Source organism: Sinocyclocheilus rhinocerous, unplaced genomic scaffold (genome assembly GCF_001515625.1).
Source record: "Sinocyclocheilus rhinocerous isolate Xijiao unplaced genomic scaffold, SAMN03320098_v1.1 scaffold1874, whole genome shotgun sequence".
In the NCBI taxonomy this organism is placed as follows: Eukaryota; Metazoa; Chordata; class Actinopteri; order Cypriniformes; family Cyprinidae; genus Sinocyclocheilus; species Sinocyclocheilus rhinocerous.
The window spans coordinates 1,869,373-1,885,799 of record NW_015626862.1 but is presented as its reverse complement, the minus strand read 5'-3'; the positions used below and the strand labels follow the sequence as shown (position 1 = coordinate 1,885,799).

The 16,427-nt window shown below is 35.9% G+C and overlaps 1 protein-coding gene across 1 annotated transcript in view; it reads right to left on the bottom strand.

Annotated features, from left to right (window-relative positions):
* The window catches only part of LOC107717034 (mannosyl-oligosaccharide 1,2-alpha-mannosidase IA-like), a gene marked incomplete at its 3' end in the record, with an annotated part of 55,454 nt that extends 39,755 nt beyond the window's left edge, over nucleotides 1-15,699 (bottom strand). Inside the window, exon 1 of the mRNA XM_016523680.1 lies at nucleotides 14,977-15,699. Coding sequence (XP_016379166.1) covers nucleotides 14,977-15,483 — 507 coding nt within the window. The remainder of the gene's footprint in view (nucleotides 1-14,976) is intronic.
* Nucleotides 15,700-16,427: the final 728 nt, after the last annotated feature.

Sequence of the window (16,427 nt, the reverse complement as noted above, 5' to 3'; positions counted from 1 at the left end):
CACACACACACACAAAACATACGTACAACGTATTAAATTGATTAAATATATTTTATATTATAGTTTTCTGCATATAATATAATATACTATATAACATAGTATATATACTGTATATAATATAATATACTATACATTTTGTCTAACTTCACAAGCTCATAGTTCATTGTAATATAAATCGTTACATACGGTCTATTTGAAATAATTTATGTAACAAGTATTTCAAGGAATCTGAAAAGCAAATCAAATCAAATCAAATCAAATCCAAAAATGATATAAAAACCTTTTTTGGAAATGATATACATTAATATACAGCATTTACAAACTGCTGTGTGCAGCTTTGGCTTCGCATTCCTCACTATCTAACAAAAAGAAAGTCAAAAGAGAACCATCACAATCTGGGAACCAAAACCATCCAAGTGATTTTTCTGATTTTATCGATTCATTTGAATGTAATTATATTTTGCCTCAATTTTATTATTTTCTAAATCAAGAAAATGTGGCTTTGAATAAAGGTGCGACTTTTACTCGAGCGCCACGTTTTTACATTAAGAAGAATGTTGCTGGAATCATGTATTAGTTATGTTTTTAAGTTAACTGGTTAAATGTTTTTAAAAAAAAATCGAAATCTTGAATCGGTGAAACTTTATGGAGAAAAAAAATATGAGATTTAATTTTTTGCCATATCGCCCAGCCCTACTATGCAGGAAGAATAGCAAGCAAATTGGGCTCCAGCTCAGTGTTGCTAATGTTAACTAAAACTAAAACTGTTAAACATAATTTTTAGTAACTGATGTATAAATATTAGATTAAAAACTTGAAATGTTACCTTGGCAACTAAATGAACCAAATACTAAAATAAGAAATAAATCAAATGAAAATGAAAACTGAACATATAAAAATTATGATTACTTCAAAATATGAATAAATACTACAACATAAAATAAAACTGTCCATTCATAACAGAAAAAAAACATCTACTACTTCTCTACACCTCTACTTGGTGTTAATCATAATTTAGTTAGCAAAGGATGTATATTGTTTTAATCTCTTACAGAAATGACCTTTACAGCTGCAGCTAATGTTGGGTGAAACAATAGAATGAAAATTAGGCAAATGTTGACTAAGGTTCAGTTACACAAACAAACAGGATGAGACAGCCACGCATTCATGCAAACGCACACACAAAACCCCATTACGTTCATGACAGCCTGCAACAGGAAGCCACAGGTTAGCATGTTTGCACACAGCCTAAAGGAAGAGATGGAAACACAGCGTTCATAAGCAGCCAACTCCACGGTCCCATAATACATGTCGAACATTCAATACCAACACAGAGAACCATTAGGAGTTACAACCTCAGCAGAGTGAGCACACAGACTAATGATTGATTCTACTCGAAGCTCATTATCTCGGTGACTTTGATAGGTTACTAAACAAGAGATAGACGGAGTGATTGACACCTCGGCAGTCTTTTTTGTAAACTCCTGGGTTTTGTTTTGAAGCTGGATAACTTAAAGATGCTCATGATCTATTAATCGCCTTTAATTTAATCAATTAAGCTCCTCGATTAGTCAGTTTCAGCAAAAAAAACATTCAGTAATCAGTTAATTAGCCATCCGAAGTGAAAGTGTGAAAGTGTGTAGCTTGAGCACTTCATGTCACGTCATGTCTGCATCACAAACACACTCTTGGCTTGCTTGCACGAAATGAGGCAGGCTCAACGTAATCAGCCGTTGTAATGTTTCCCTGTAAATAAAGATTGTGTTCACTCCAAACAGTGTCCATTTCTGAAATATTTAAATATAAAATAAATGCAAAGAATAACATACATTATAAACAGTATATATTAACCCTTAGATATATACTTATATATGTGTGTGAATATAAACTGGCAATAACAATAATAATGTAATGCAAAGAAATAAAAATGTAAGTAATATTACATTATGATAATAATAATAATATTATAATAAATTATTATTATTACTACTACTACTACATTACAGTAACAAATTAAATGTAAAATATCAGAATGCATTTAAATACAGTGAACTAAATATTAATTAAATTGAAATAATAATTAATATTTTTAAACTAAATAAAATGTATAATAACTACAACAACTGTCAAATAAATTATCGTAATATCATAATATTTTATTATTATTACTATTTATACAGTAACAAATTAACAGTAAAAAATGGTTTTAAATAAGGTGGACTGAAAATTTATTAAAAGGAAATGCTAATTCATATTTAGTTAATAAAATATTCATAAAATATGTTAATGATAAATAAATTAGTAAAGGATTTAATGGCTTTTTTTATCTTTTACTCAGATGACCTTTACAGCTGCAGCTTATGTTGGGTGAAAGGATCAAATTAAAATTAGGCAAATGTTGACTAAGGGTTCAATTATATAAACAAACTCTTTAAAAAAAAAAATTAATAATGCAATATAAATTATTATCAAAAATAAACCTAAAAAAAAATGCCATGTAGAAAATTTCATCAAATGAACATCCCTATGCTGGATCTAAGGTCGAAGCCTCCAAATGGAGCACATGCACAATGCTGTAATTAGCGGAGACAGTTTCGATTCAGTCACGCCTGTAATTTCACTTCCCCTTTCAGCACCAGAAATGGTACGGAAAACAGCAATAGTAAAGCCACTCCAACAGCAGATCTCAAACATGTGGGAACGCAATTATGCTAACATTGCAGGCTACGGGTGTCAGGCTGAAAATGTAGTCATTCACATTACGGCTGTTTCTGAAATGACAGTCATGCTGCACTGAAACAGAAGATGAAATGCCTTCTCCGACGACAGGCTGAAGCAGTCAGGAGCTTGATGTGTTATTCAGTCAGTGGGTGTGACGATAAGACTCAAGTCCACCTAGATATCACATGCTACAGCAGTAAAACAGAAGCATGGTATGCTTTCAAAATGACATACACATTTCAACTTAGGAAAAACTAGGGATGAAGCCACAATGATCGGCCAACAGCCAACAAAAATAATTGAACTTTTAAAACTTTATTATCCGTTTGTGAATGAAAGAGCATGCTCCGTAAACGGCCACTAAGAATCACGTCCGATCGGGGTCAGGTAAACTCTTCTTAACAGATCAATCTACTAGTCATTCAGACAACTTAAAGATTGTAAAAATGGATTTTTACTAGGGGTCAACCAATATGGATTTATTTGTTTGTTTTTGTTTTTTTAAGGCTGATACCACTACTGAAATCTTAGAAAGCACGGTGACTGAAGGCTGATGTAAAGCTGATATATATGATACACTATTTAATTTAAAATCAATAAATAACATAAATAACTATTGCTGCAATGAGATTTATTTTACACATTTACAAAATTATAAATAATTAATTGCAAAATGAATTAATTAAATCAAATTAGATTTTTTTTAAAGTCTATAAAATAAACAGATTTATGCTTTAGCAGCTTTTTGATTCTGTATTTAAAATAAAACAACAACAAAAAAATAAATAAACAAATAAATAAATAAAACAAGCTATAAATGTTCCTCCGTTCACTCAATAGGTCTCATATAAATATACACATACGGAGCATTAAAAGTTCAAATCCAGACTTTGAATGAAAAACTGCTGAAACTCTTAATGGCTCATAAAACTTTAGCAGGGCTTGAACCTAAACACTCAGATTTTTACCACTGCATCACATCGTTCTGTAACAAAGGATCTGCTGATATTTCTTGGATTTAATATTGTCTGTCTTCCGTCCATCTACAAGCACAGCATCTAAGGGAATATCACTCCCTTCAAACAACACAGCAGTCTCACTTTATTTAAGCCAAGACCTCCAGAACGCTCAGGGCATGAAAAGTTATTGAGGTCCCAACAATATCAAAGTCACGTTAGGAGATTCTACAGCAGAACTGGATCGGTCTGTGATCTATAATGCATCTGTCTGACAACAAAACCTCAGAAGTGTAGGTCATGCAACATGACACGCATCTAAAACATGACAGTAAAGCAACAACCAACTGATCCGAAGCAGACTAACTCTCAGAAATATATATAATTATACTAGAATAATCCATTTGAGCAGTTCTGGAATCAATTAACTGTGATTATAGGTAAGATAATTACCTTTAACAAGACACTTTAAACATTACATCACAGCAATGCAGATCTAAAATGAAAAGAGCACAGATCTCTGTGGAATTAATAAAACAGTTCTACTGTACATTTCAAGTTGTACTGGGTGTTTTTTTTTTCCCCCAACTAAATTTTTAATGAGTTTGAGGGATTGCTTTCCAGCTAATCAGATCAGGCCACGTTGGATCTCAAGATATTTCCCAGTTAAACTGAGTATTTAGGTGTGAATGTTATAATTTGGCATGCTACAGTCACATATGAATGAAGAAAACCTGCCATGTGACACCGCTGCACATTATCAGCACTATGAAGGCCAATCGCTGACTGCCAAGTTAAACTCCACAGGTTAATGACCCGCTGTATGCATTCGTGTGCATAAGCAAAACACCTGAACTAGACATCATGAAGGACAATAAAACAAATTCAGCGGTGAAACTGTAACAACCCATGCACGCACACCTGAGGAACACCTGCAGACGGCATGCCAGAGAACAGGTGCGGTTCAAGAGGACATGTGGCTCTCTGGCAGAGGAGCGACGGCAAGCCTGGCTCACGCTAACAGACATGCTCTCCATCTCCCTCTCAGGCACACAAAGCCATTGATCCACTGCCAAAACCCACTCTCCAGAGACAACCCAGTCCCACAGCTGAAAACAGGGAGGCAGAGTTAAGTTACAGCCGTTTGCCTGGCTCTCCAAATGAGAGTGGAACCATGGCGGCCGGCCAACGACATGCTGCGAGGTGCGTCCTCCTCCGGTACCAAGCCATTCAATGCGCTCCAATAAAAGAGTTTCTCAAATTGTAGGATGAATGGACAAATTTATGTCTGAAAAGAAGTGTGGCGTCTAGTGATGTCAAACACTCTCTAATGGAGTGGAGCGAGATGAATGCAAAAATGCACTTCATGATCAGAAAGCTTGTCATGGTGCATTAACACAAACACAGTAAGTTCGTTTTAAGTGAATGCTAACAGGTACGAAACTAAATCTGATTTGTCAAAATATTGGATCTGTGCATTAGAGCTTGCAGTTTAATATGATGACTAATAAATATGCTAACCTAAAATTACTTAAACAATACTGACAAGAAAAAAAGAACAACTATCATCGTTCTTGGCTGCATAGGTTTAGTAGGCCCTCTAGAAAACGAATATAAAGTAAATTTTAATTTTTTTTTAATTTCATTATTTTAATAAATGAAACAACTGTACTCACATTGTAAATGCGATAAAATCAATCACCTGCCAACATTTTTCCAAGCCTTGCCACAAAATGTTCAAAAATTCTCATGTAACTCCAAAAACTCCAGACCACTCAGTAAGAGTAATAGTTCATTGCACAGCATCATTTTTTTTTTTTTTTGCACGTTTTTGCTAAAAAAAAAAAAATGATGCTGTGCAATGAACTATTACTCTTACTGAGTGGTCTGTAGTTTCTAACACGCTCTTACCAATTCTTCCTGATTATTATAATTTCTGCAGTTTCAACAATACCTCATCCATGTTCGGTGGTCGTACAACATTACCTTAATGACAAATCAGCAGAATATGCCATAATATGTCTAAGAAAACCAAACGCATACGTTTGCAAGTCGTTAAAATAGAAGTACAGGGTCAATGAACTTAATGTTTTAGTGGCAGCAGAGCAGTGGTTCAAAAACGCAAGTGACTATTACAACTAATAATCATTAGAAGGCTGTGCTAAATTAAGTAGTTTTATTAAACATTTGATTAAATTCTATTATTCTCAATCTTTGAATGTTTCCTTCAATACTAAGTGCACCGTTTACTTCATTTGCATCTTTATTTTATTGTTTGTCATTTGTTTCATTGCTCATTTTATCACTGACTGTGTACTTGTCTTGAATAATTACTTGATGCAATATTTACTTAAAGACTGGTTCAGTCAAAAAAGGAAATGGTGTCATTTTTTCATGCATGTGCTTTCAAACCATTCTCATTTCAGTGAATGGACACTGAAGCTTTTCATGCTTCAAACAAGATGCAAAAGCACCATAAAATTGGTCTTCTGGAGTCATATGACTTGTGTTACGAACAGACCAAAAACTTTAGAGACAGATCAGTCCAATGCATAATGAATGAATCCTTCAGACCAGTTTTGTGTACTGGATCAACAGAATCTTTGAAAATATTCACTCGAAAGAATGATTTGTTCATGAATCAGACATTGTAACTTCTCTAATAAACAAGCCAAGTTTAGCAAGGGTGGAAATTAAGATTTTACAGTTTAAATTTCAGCCTGTTCCTCAAAGCTATCATACGGCTTCAGAGTTTAAATACTACTTTTGGACTACTTTTATAATGCTTTTATAGCCCTTTATGACATTTTAGAGCTTGACAGCCTCAGTCCTCCTGCAATTTAAATTGAATAAAGTGGCCAGGATCTTCTTCCAAAATTCACTATATGTGATCCATGGAAGTAAGACAAGCAAACAAGTTTGAAATGGCACAAGGGCGAGTACATTTTTAGACAAATTATTCCTTTAATTAATAAATAAGGCATGTGTATTGTGCATGTGACTGAGATCATGCCCTACCCGGCATCATTAAGCCACATTCATAAAGCATTAAAAAGGCATATTATGTTTCGATCGCAATTCTCTACGCAAGCTGAGAGTAGCTGTTACCACCTATAATTAAACTGGGGAAAATGTGCTTGCAATTTTCAAAATAAGCCAGAGGCAACCGAGCTACGATTTCAAGTCTGAAATTTACACCACTGTTAAACCTGATGTGTTGTCATAAAATGGAGGTAGACCTGTAGCAGTCGGCTTTAAGGATCTCTGACCCACAAAAAGAAAACCCTCTCAGATTCAGTGAAGGGAAGAAAAAAAAATCAATCTTTCTGCTTTATCCTTTTGGCTTCAGTGATGGAAAAAAAGAGGGCAGACAGTCTGAAAGTTTCATAAAATCCACAGGCTTTCACAGCAGGATGATAATTAGAAATGTTTCTTGAGCACCAAATCAACATTAGAATGATTTCTGAAGGATCATGTGACACTGAAGACTGGAGTTATTGCAACTGAAACAGGAGAAAAAAATAATAATTATATTAAAATAAAACTGGTGAGCATTTGAGACTCTTTTTCAGAAACATTAAAACTTTTGAATGGTAGCACAAATATACACATTTATTTTAAGTTTCAAACCAGCAAAACAGATTAAAGAGTTACCAAACCACAAACCAAATGTTAACACCACACACATTCTCACTTCTGACCAACAAATCACTTGTCCTATAAATAAAGTGAAGTAATAAACTTACTTGAAATATTATTACGTGTGTTATACATGATTTCAAGTTCTAATCAAGGTTTATTGAAGATGTAAATTTGTTTGATTGGCCTGCATGCACATGCAGTTATGAAGTATTTAAAGTACATCTGCCACGATTGACAACGGATAAAATGTAAATAAGTAAATGAAAAGCATTTTTCACTCATTTATTAAAGTTCCGTCACTGACAAAGATCTTTCATGCAAAGACTGCCAAGACTCAACTAATCTAAACTAAAACACATTGTTGATTACTTTTCATCTTCAATTATTATTGATCTCATTGATTCACTGTATCATCTTCTCTTGCATCTCCTGATCAACGCATGCTTGTCTGAGCAGATGTTTATTGCTCCTCTAATCAGCATTGGACTCTGATTTTGGAGTATTCAATTACTGAAAAACCAAGCAATCACAACTGCAGCACAAGTGTCCCAACGCTCCCTGTAAGCACTAACCAAAACTCTCGTGTTACCCATTCCACATATATTTTAATCTGCCAAATCTAATCTGTGCTTTAGCATAGAAGAGAGCATGCAATTCATACAACAAAAGCAAAACATCATGGATCCTAGCAACAGTTCAGATATGCCATTTAAAGCCACTGAAGATAACGCTGCTCTTATGTGTTGAATTTCGCATTCTTCTCTATTTTTTGCTCACTATCCATTATCCAAAAACGCCATCATTTAACAATGATCCAGAATTCCGACCACTGGGCAACATATTCTAGCCACCTCAAGACCAAAAATTAGAGTGAAAAAGACAAATCTGGCTGGGGACTAACTATGCCTGCAGCAGCTGAGCTATTGCTCGGGGGCATCCATTACATATCTCAGTACCTAAGGTCAGTCGGGCTGCTTCTAGCTAAAACGAGATTGACCCAAATAATCCAAAAGCTGGCTTAGGTCTCCAGACAACCTACACTGATCACAGCTGTAGTTGTAAAAGGGTGCAGGAATGTTGCGAAAGACCAAAAAAATCTCGCTCACCTGTCCATCAGTAGATTCTACCTCTAAGAGGATGCCTTATTCACAAGTAGTAAAATGAAAGAAAGCCAGCTGAATTATTTAGAATCCAAGCACTTCAGCTTTCAGGGGCGAAGTCACTATATGATAGAGGGAAAACAAACAGAACTGGAAAAAAAGCCATGACCAAAAGGAGAAAACATCAGAGATACAAGAGACACGATGTAAGCTCTTCATGTTGCGTGTTCAGAAGCTTGCACAAAAAAAGGGCCAAATAACTCAAGAGCCAAAAAAAGCCATTCAAAGTATTGTCATTGTTATATGGGAACAATTACAATATTGCAAAACCTTCAAAGCTAGCAGATATACTAATAACTAAAGTCAAGTGCATACTGTGAGATTTTCGCTATTCTGACACTAATTTTTGGGCTCAAATATAAATATTATTACACAGGGGGCTCAACAGTGCAAGAATTTCAACTCCCATTTGCGACTAAAATAAATGTGCGCAAACTGTCAAATATATTTATATCACATGTGTGAATAGGTTTTATGAAATTTAAGGTTTCCAAATTGTATAACAAATGCCTTAACTACTGTAAATTTAAGAGGTCTTAAATTTGGGGATGGAAAACAATTTCTCAAAACGATTTGAGAAATCGCTGAAATCTAATGTTCTATCTAATATTCAATCTAATGTTATTAAACTTCAAAAGGCTATGATCTCATTATGAACGCTGAACATTTCAAAGTAAAAATATGGCACTGTTGCATCAGGATCTACATGCTTGAGGTTCCAGAGCAGTTCGCAATCATTGAACACTGCACATTTTTGCCAAGCGACTGCTTATGATCGACTGTAGATTAATTATGTTTACTTTATTGTGTTTATATTGTAATATGTTGGCTGATGGCTTAAAGAGTGCATATTTTATCCTCCTTATCTGTTTGAATGTGCAGCCAGCAATAATAAAGCATATAGACTAGGGAGGTCAAAAAAAAATGTGAATTTCGAATATTTGTCGAATTTAAAAAAAAAAAAATCCACATTTGAATGCAAAAAACGTTGCATTCGAATTTAAGGTCTGCGTCAGCTGTCAGGCAGCCTTATCAGTGGCGCACGAGATGCGATGACGATGTATGTGTCATTGATTGCATTTGAATGCTTTTGTTAGCCTATCCAGTTGAACCCACTAGATGCGGTGCTGCTACGTTGTTCATTCATATATTGCGGAAAACAAGAGCATCAGTGTGGAGAAGATGTGGTTTATGTCAAAACTGAAACCAAGCCGTTCATACAGAACGCATATTAATCACATTTTCTAGAGGGACATCTATCAGCGTTGCACTCGCGGTGTTATTTTATTATGCTTTGAAGAAACGTGCATAATATTTTGCTCGATGCGCCCTCTTGTGGCCTCAGGAGAGAAGCCAAAAGCTTTTTCCCCCCTAACTGAAATTATGCCTTTTAAATTCGAATATAATTCGAATTTTGATTATATTTAATTAGAAAATTCGAATTTAGTTTTTCAGTCATTTTGACAGCCCTAATATAGACATTTCAAACTAAGAAGTATCTGTGTATTTTGAGCTTGTTAAAACTCCTGCAATATGCATAAGTTCTTTAATATAGGTATTTTGATTACACAGTAAGCTGTATCTGGATTTTAATTCAACATTAAATTTTGTAGCATCTTTCTGGGCTGCCCCGTCACAAGAAGTAAATACTCAACGGATTTTAGAATTAGCACAATCATCTTCTTATTACAGTTATGCATTATTTAATAAATTTCATCATTATTTTTGCAAGGCACTCCTAAAATGCGCCTTGCAAAAAAGTAAGCATCATGCCCTGTGACAGCAGAGAATCAGTAGTTTTGGTGCAGTTAAGATGGCATGCAAAGATTAAACCAATTAAATGTGTGTACATGCCCACATCCTGTTTCCAGCCGTCACGGTCTCCCATGGAACCGGAAGTTGTCATTGAAAGTGAATGTGTTTAAGTAATTTGTGGAAGGTTCTACCTAAGATGTATATTGCATAATCTGACATAAAAGACAACTGATGTCACAATCTGTCTTTTATCCAAGATCTTACTGCAGCCACATCGTATAATCTGACAAGCAAAAAAGTTAACTTTATGCACTTCTAAAAGGTTTTGCACCCTGTGTTCCTGGTTATGAACTTTTCACTCTTTCAAAACGCCCGTTAGGCTCTCTCTATTCTACCATATGTATCTTTAAAGTTTAATTTGTATACATTTTTACTACATTGCCCCAAACATTGATATCCTATGAACATTTCGATGAGAATTAATATCTCTTATTAGCTTGAATTATGCATAATTAATGGTGAGAGGAATGAGGGCTGAGCGAGTGGAGAGCTCTGTCATCTATAATGAATGAGAGGAGCTCAGAGGCCAAATGGGTGTGTGATGTGTCCTATGAGCACTTCCTGCGGCAGTCACGCTCAAGGGAGAACATTAGAGGTGCAGGTGAGAAGCACCTGTTCCTGTATCAAATGAAGACCCGCCTTCTGAAATACGAAATGTGCTGTGATTGGTTAGCTGGGCCAGTGTGTGTTGTGATTGGCACCACTCGGCGCCTGGTCGGGAAATGTCATGCCCCTTACCATAGCCGCCTGCTGCGAGCTTCAGTGTAAATATTGCTCAAAATCAAATCAATTTGAGCACAATCCCATTCGTCGATCTTTGTGATATCACAAATCCCGGAAAATGTGCGTTGTAGTCCAAACGAGTCGTTCGTTGTAGTTTTTGAAAAGTGCTTTCTGTTAAATAAAATATCTCCTTTTGAAGTGGACTTTGAGCTTTGTTACTTTGCAGATCTTTTTTTATGCTCAAACAGCAACATTACAGACTAACTAAAGTTGAAAAAGTGAAAAAGCATAATAGGACCCCTTTAAAAGAACCGTTTTCCATTTTAAAATGTAATTTATTCCTGTGATGGCAACAATTAATTTTCAACACCCATTACTCCAGTCTTCAGTGTCACATGATCCTTCAGAAATCATTCTAATATGCTGATTTGGTGCTCAAGAAACATTTTTTTAATTATTATTATCAATGTTAAAAACGGTTGTGCTGCTGTTTTTGATTGATTGATTTTTTGTGGGAAACATGATACACTTTTCAAGATACTTTGACGAATAGAAATTTAAAAAGTAGTAAGAATTTAAAAATAATCATATTGACCCCAAACTTTTAAACAGTAGTGTACATTTATAATAAATAAATGTAATATATTTATCAATATTTTTCATTACATATTTACATATTGAGAACATCAACACCAGTAATGTAATGTAACGATTACTCATTCATTAGCATTAACGTTCAAGGGAGTCAATCAAGGAGCTCTGCATTTCTATTACAAAATTATTACTATAACTATTATTACTATAACTAAATGCAAAGAGTCAAAAACAGTCCTGTAAATGTCACTGTGACCTATCCATTTAAGGAGTTTACAGCTTTTAGTTATAAAAGCAGGAAAAAATAATCTCACACAACCATTTTTACTTCATAACCTTGAGATCAATTTATTTTCTAAGGCAATTCAGCTCCTCAAAGGTCAGAGTGTCTGGCGGGGCAAGACAGAGTGCCCACAGCCGCATCTGACAAGTGAGACCCCACAGGGTCAAGCTGTGACTGTTTGTTTCCTTCATGCCAGCGATCAATGGATGAAATCCTGCTATTCAGGGTTGAATTATCACCGTTCTCATGCTGAGCCGCTGCATTAAGCAAGAGAGATGAGGGGCTTGTCAGATCCGCAGGAACTCCAACAGTCTTGGAGAGGAATGTGGAGGCTTCCGCATGCACTAATGTGCTTAACTCTATAACGGTTTAATCCTGGCATTAAAACTCATCCAACTCTGACGGACTAACTCTGAGGAGCAACCTTATTATCAACAGGTTTTCCACTGTTAGCCATTTAGATAAACTACCGAGACTGCAATACGCTTTGTGTCACATGCTTGAATATACTCAAAACTTAATGAGCAAAAACGAGCCCTCAAGCAAAATGAAACAGTAGGACAAAATCTCAAAACATAAGCTGGCATTACAAAGTGACACAATGTAAATTTGAAGGACACCGTAGGAGCACAGAAACCATTTCCTTATGCAAATAACTGAAACGTAGTGACTGACTGTGGAGGATAAACTCACATAAAAAAAAAAAAGCAAGGACACAAGGTCAATACCAACTGAAAAGCGATTTTAAAGCTTTACCATGCTGTCAGTTTTCATCTACATCTTTACTGTGGACTTGCCTGATTCAAATGGGAAAAACTGAGTCTCAATCAATAGCAAATTTAATTTAATCAAGCTGATGCAAAGTTAACATTCGACTCATACTGAGGGATTATTAGACTGGCCTGACATGCTCTAAATGCACCCAAGAAATAACAGCCTTGTTTATGCTCCTTTACAAGCTCATATAGTTAACACTTTAGCAGGTCACCTCAACCAAGACACTGAGATGAGCTCAGCTCAATCTGATCGAGGCATCTCTACCGCTCTAGAAAAAAAATTAATTACTAGTTATTACTGTAGTTTTCAAGGCTACACCATTTTTACCAGCATCACTTAAGAATATAATCAATATCATTTATAACTTTGGTGCATTTTCCAAAAAAAAGAAAACTGCAATATAGCTTGCAATGAAAAATGCAATATAGCTTCAAAAAAATATTGGTGAACAAATCAAATCAACTTTGCTGGGAAAACATGCTTGAGATGGCAATTAATTAGGGATACACAAAATATCTATACCATAGGTTATTGTCCAATACTGCAAATATATTTCTAATTATTACTAGTACTTCACCATCATAACTTAAAGATAAATTGTCAAATACTTTTTTTATTTTTTTATAGTGCATATCAGCATAAGTGCCCTCCTAAGCTCAACACAATATAGGTTTTGGCTTACTATTGTCATTACTGGTAACATCAGGAATATGATGCTGATGACGCATCTTGCACTTATGATATAACTTGCCCAGTTTTCATGTAAACAAAAAGGTTGCCCTTATCATGTAAAAACCTCTAGCTCAATTATGACTGAACAGCCTGAAATACAGGGAATAGAAGGGGAAACACATACAGGAGCACTAAGATAAATATTAATAACAGAGAATGCTGACAGGAACATATAGGCAATACTGACTGACTAACTTGAAAAAAAGAAAGAAAGAAAAAACAGGGAAATACAAAATAAAATACTGAGTGAAATGAGGAATAGTGATTGAAATGCAGACAAATTCTAAAGGAAATATGGTGAGTACTGGCTTGAAATACTGAAAAACAGGGAATACAGACTGCGGCACTTACTAAAATATAGGAGGGTTTACAGATTAAAATACTGACTGAAAAAAAAAACAGGGAATACGGACTAAAATACTGATTGAAAATCAGGAAAATACAGACTGAAATACAGGCAATCCTCACCAAAAAAAAATAGCTAAAGTATTAAAGGGGTCATATGATGCGATTTCAATTTTTCCTTTCTCTTTGGAGTTTTACAAGCTCACACGCTTGAGGTATTCGGCCAATCACAACGCACTGGATAGCTGGCCAATCAGCACACCTCGCTTTTCAGACCAATGAGCTTTGTAAAAATCGACGCGTTTCAGAAAGGCGGGGCATAGAGGAGAAACCATAATGTACAGTATGTGGGAAATAATGTGTTTTTTTTAACCTTAATCCGCATAAACACATTTCATTACACCAAATACACAAAATCGTGTTCTTTTAGCAACATCATATGACCCCTTTAACTGAAAGGGCAAACACTGATTATTGACAAATATTGACTGAACGGCTAAAAAATAAGAATACTAAAAACAGGGAAGACAGACTGCAACAGTCACTGTAATAAAGTCAATACTGATTGAAAAGGAAGGCATCACTGCCTAAAATACAAAAAAAAAAAAAAAAGTAATACTGACTGGAATACTGAATAAACAGGGAACGCGGACTGAAATAGAGGCAGTGCAGACTGAAAAGGCAGAGAACACTGTCTGAAGTACCATATGACAGGCAATGCTTTCTGAAATATAGTGAAAACAGATTGGGGGGGAAAGATAAATACTGACGGGAATGGGTAATGTTGATTAAACACTGACCACAGGGAATGCAGAGTGAAATACTGACTGAAAAATGAGGAATATTGACTTGAATACTGTCAGTCAGTACTGCTAGGTGAATGAGCGACAGAAACAATGAACGCGTTCTTCTGTGAGCGACTGGAGTTTCTTGTCCATCAACCGACCTGTCAGAACATAGAGGTTCAACAACAACACGTCTACTTATATATCGTATTACAACTCTGCATTTACTTCATTGGAAATGCTTCCTGAAACTGACACTGTCAACACTCCTCCAGTTTTGTTTTCCAGCCACTAGTACTGCCATTAAATTAATATTAATAACAGATTGGTTTCGCTACACGGGGAAAGTTGTTTTCATAACAATAACTGACATGATTTCTCTCGAGAGTCTGAGCAAACCGCAGGAGTATATCTAATAATAAAAAAAAAACACAGTAACTTACCTCTTTAATCTTGGCTCTTTTCGCTTTAATGTCAGGATCCGCGGGCTCGTGCCCTGTTGCTCCAGGCGGCCGCTCATACTGAACGAACGGCAAACTGTCAGCTTTCGCTCCCTTCCCCTGTCCGTTTAGCGCAAGTTTCTCTTTGTCGCTGTTGATGTCCTGCTTGATCTCGTTCGGCCCTTTCTGTAGGGTGTCCTTGGCCTCAATCAGCGCCTTTTCGTGGTCTTTTCTGATCTTGGCCAGGATCTTCTCATCCTTGCCCGTCCCGGTGCTTGTGTCACTGACCGTACCTGTACGCGTCTCTGCCTCCACCGAGGACGAACGGAAGAAAACTCCGCTGAGCAGCTTCGAGGAATCCGGCAAGAAGAAGATAGCTCCGAAACACAGGGTGATGAAGGCGCTGAACACTAAAAGCAAGATGAATTTCTCCGTGAGCCTGAAGGAGGTCGGGCTGGTGGACTTCCTATTCGGAGTGACCGTGAAAGGCAGGAGAGAAGCTACAGGCATTTTCTTCTGCGTTTAAAACCCCGTCTAAATATGTTCAATTCTCCAACAAAGTAACTCCCCGATCACCTTGACCTACACTGCTTACGATAACTGTTACATTGAACTCAAGGTGTCCGAGTAGGAGACGGTAGATCCTCTGAAAGAAGTTGATCCCACTGCGCGAACGGAGACCAACCGCCTCAACCGATCACGCTTGAAACACATCTGTGTAAAGTCTCGTTGGCGGAACGGAAGGAATGGAAGATTCGTGATTGACAGCGCGCCTTGGCCAATCGCTTTGTGCCGCCGGTGCACAAGTTCGTTGTGGGCGTGTCTTCCGGATTTAACGTACAGAGGCGTGATGTCTTGTTCAAACTTAATTGGTTATGGACTGGGATTATGATCTTGATCATAACGACATAAAAAGGCTAGTTAGGTTGTTATTTTTAATTCAGACTGTAATTATTATAAATGGCCCCTGTACAATTGATTAGCATTTTAATCGAAAACCTCAGTAACCCTTTTCAGGCTTGAAGAACTGGCTATAGTTATGACTGACTAGACTTATGAAAGAAAAATTATGAAAATGTCATTAATAGCAAATATTAACTGCAAATATAGAACATATGATACCAACCCCCAGACTACTATTTAATGTAGTCTGGATAACGTTCTTTTTAACTTACTTTACTAATGTTCTTAAGTGACACGAATGAGATAAATGTGTGTCAAAACAAAAAAAATGACTTAAAAAATGTAGTTAGAGCTGCACATTCACAAAACATATTTATTTAAAGAAAATAGCAAAATATTAAGTTTTCTTTAAGTTAAAACAGAATTATTTTTAATTCAGACTGTAATTATTATAAATGGCCCCTGTACAATTGATTAGCATTTTAATCGAAAACCTCAGTAACCCTTTTCAGGCTTGAAGAACTGGCTATAGTTATGACTGACTAGACTTA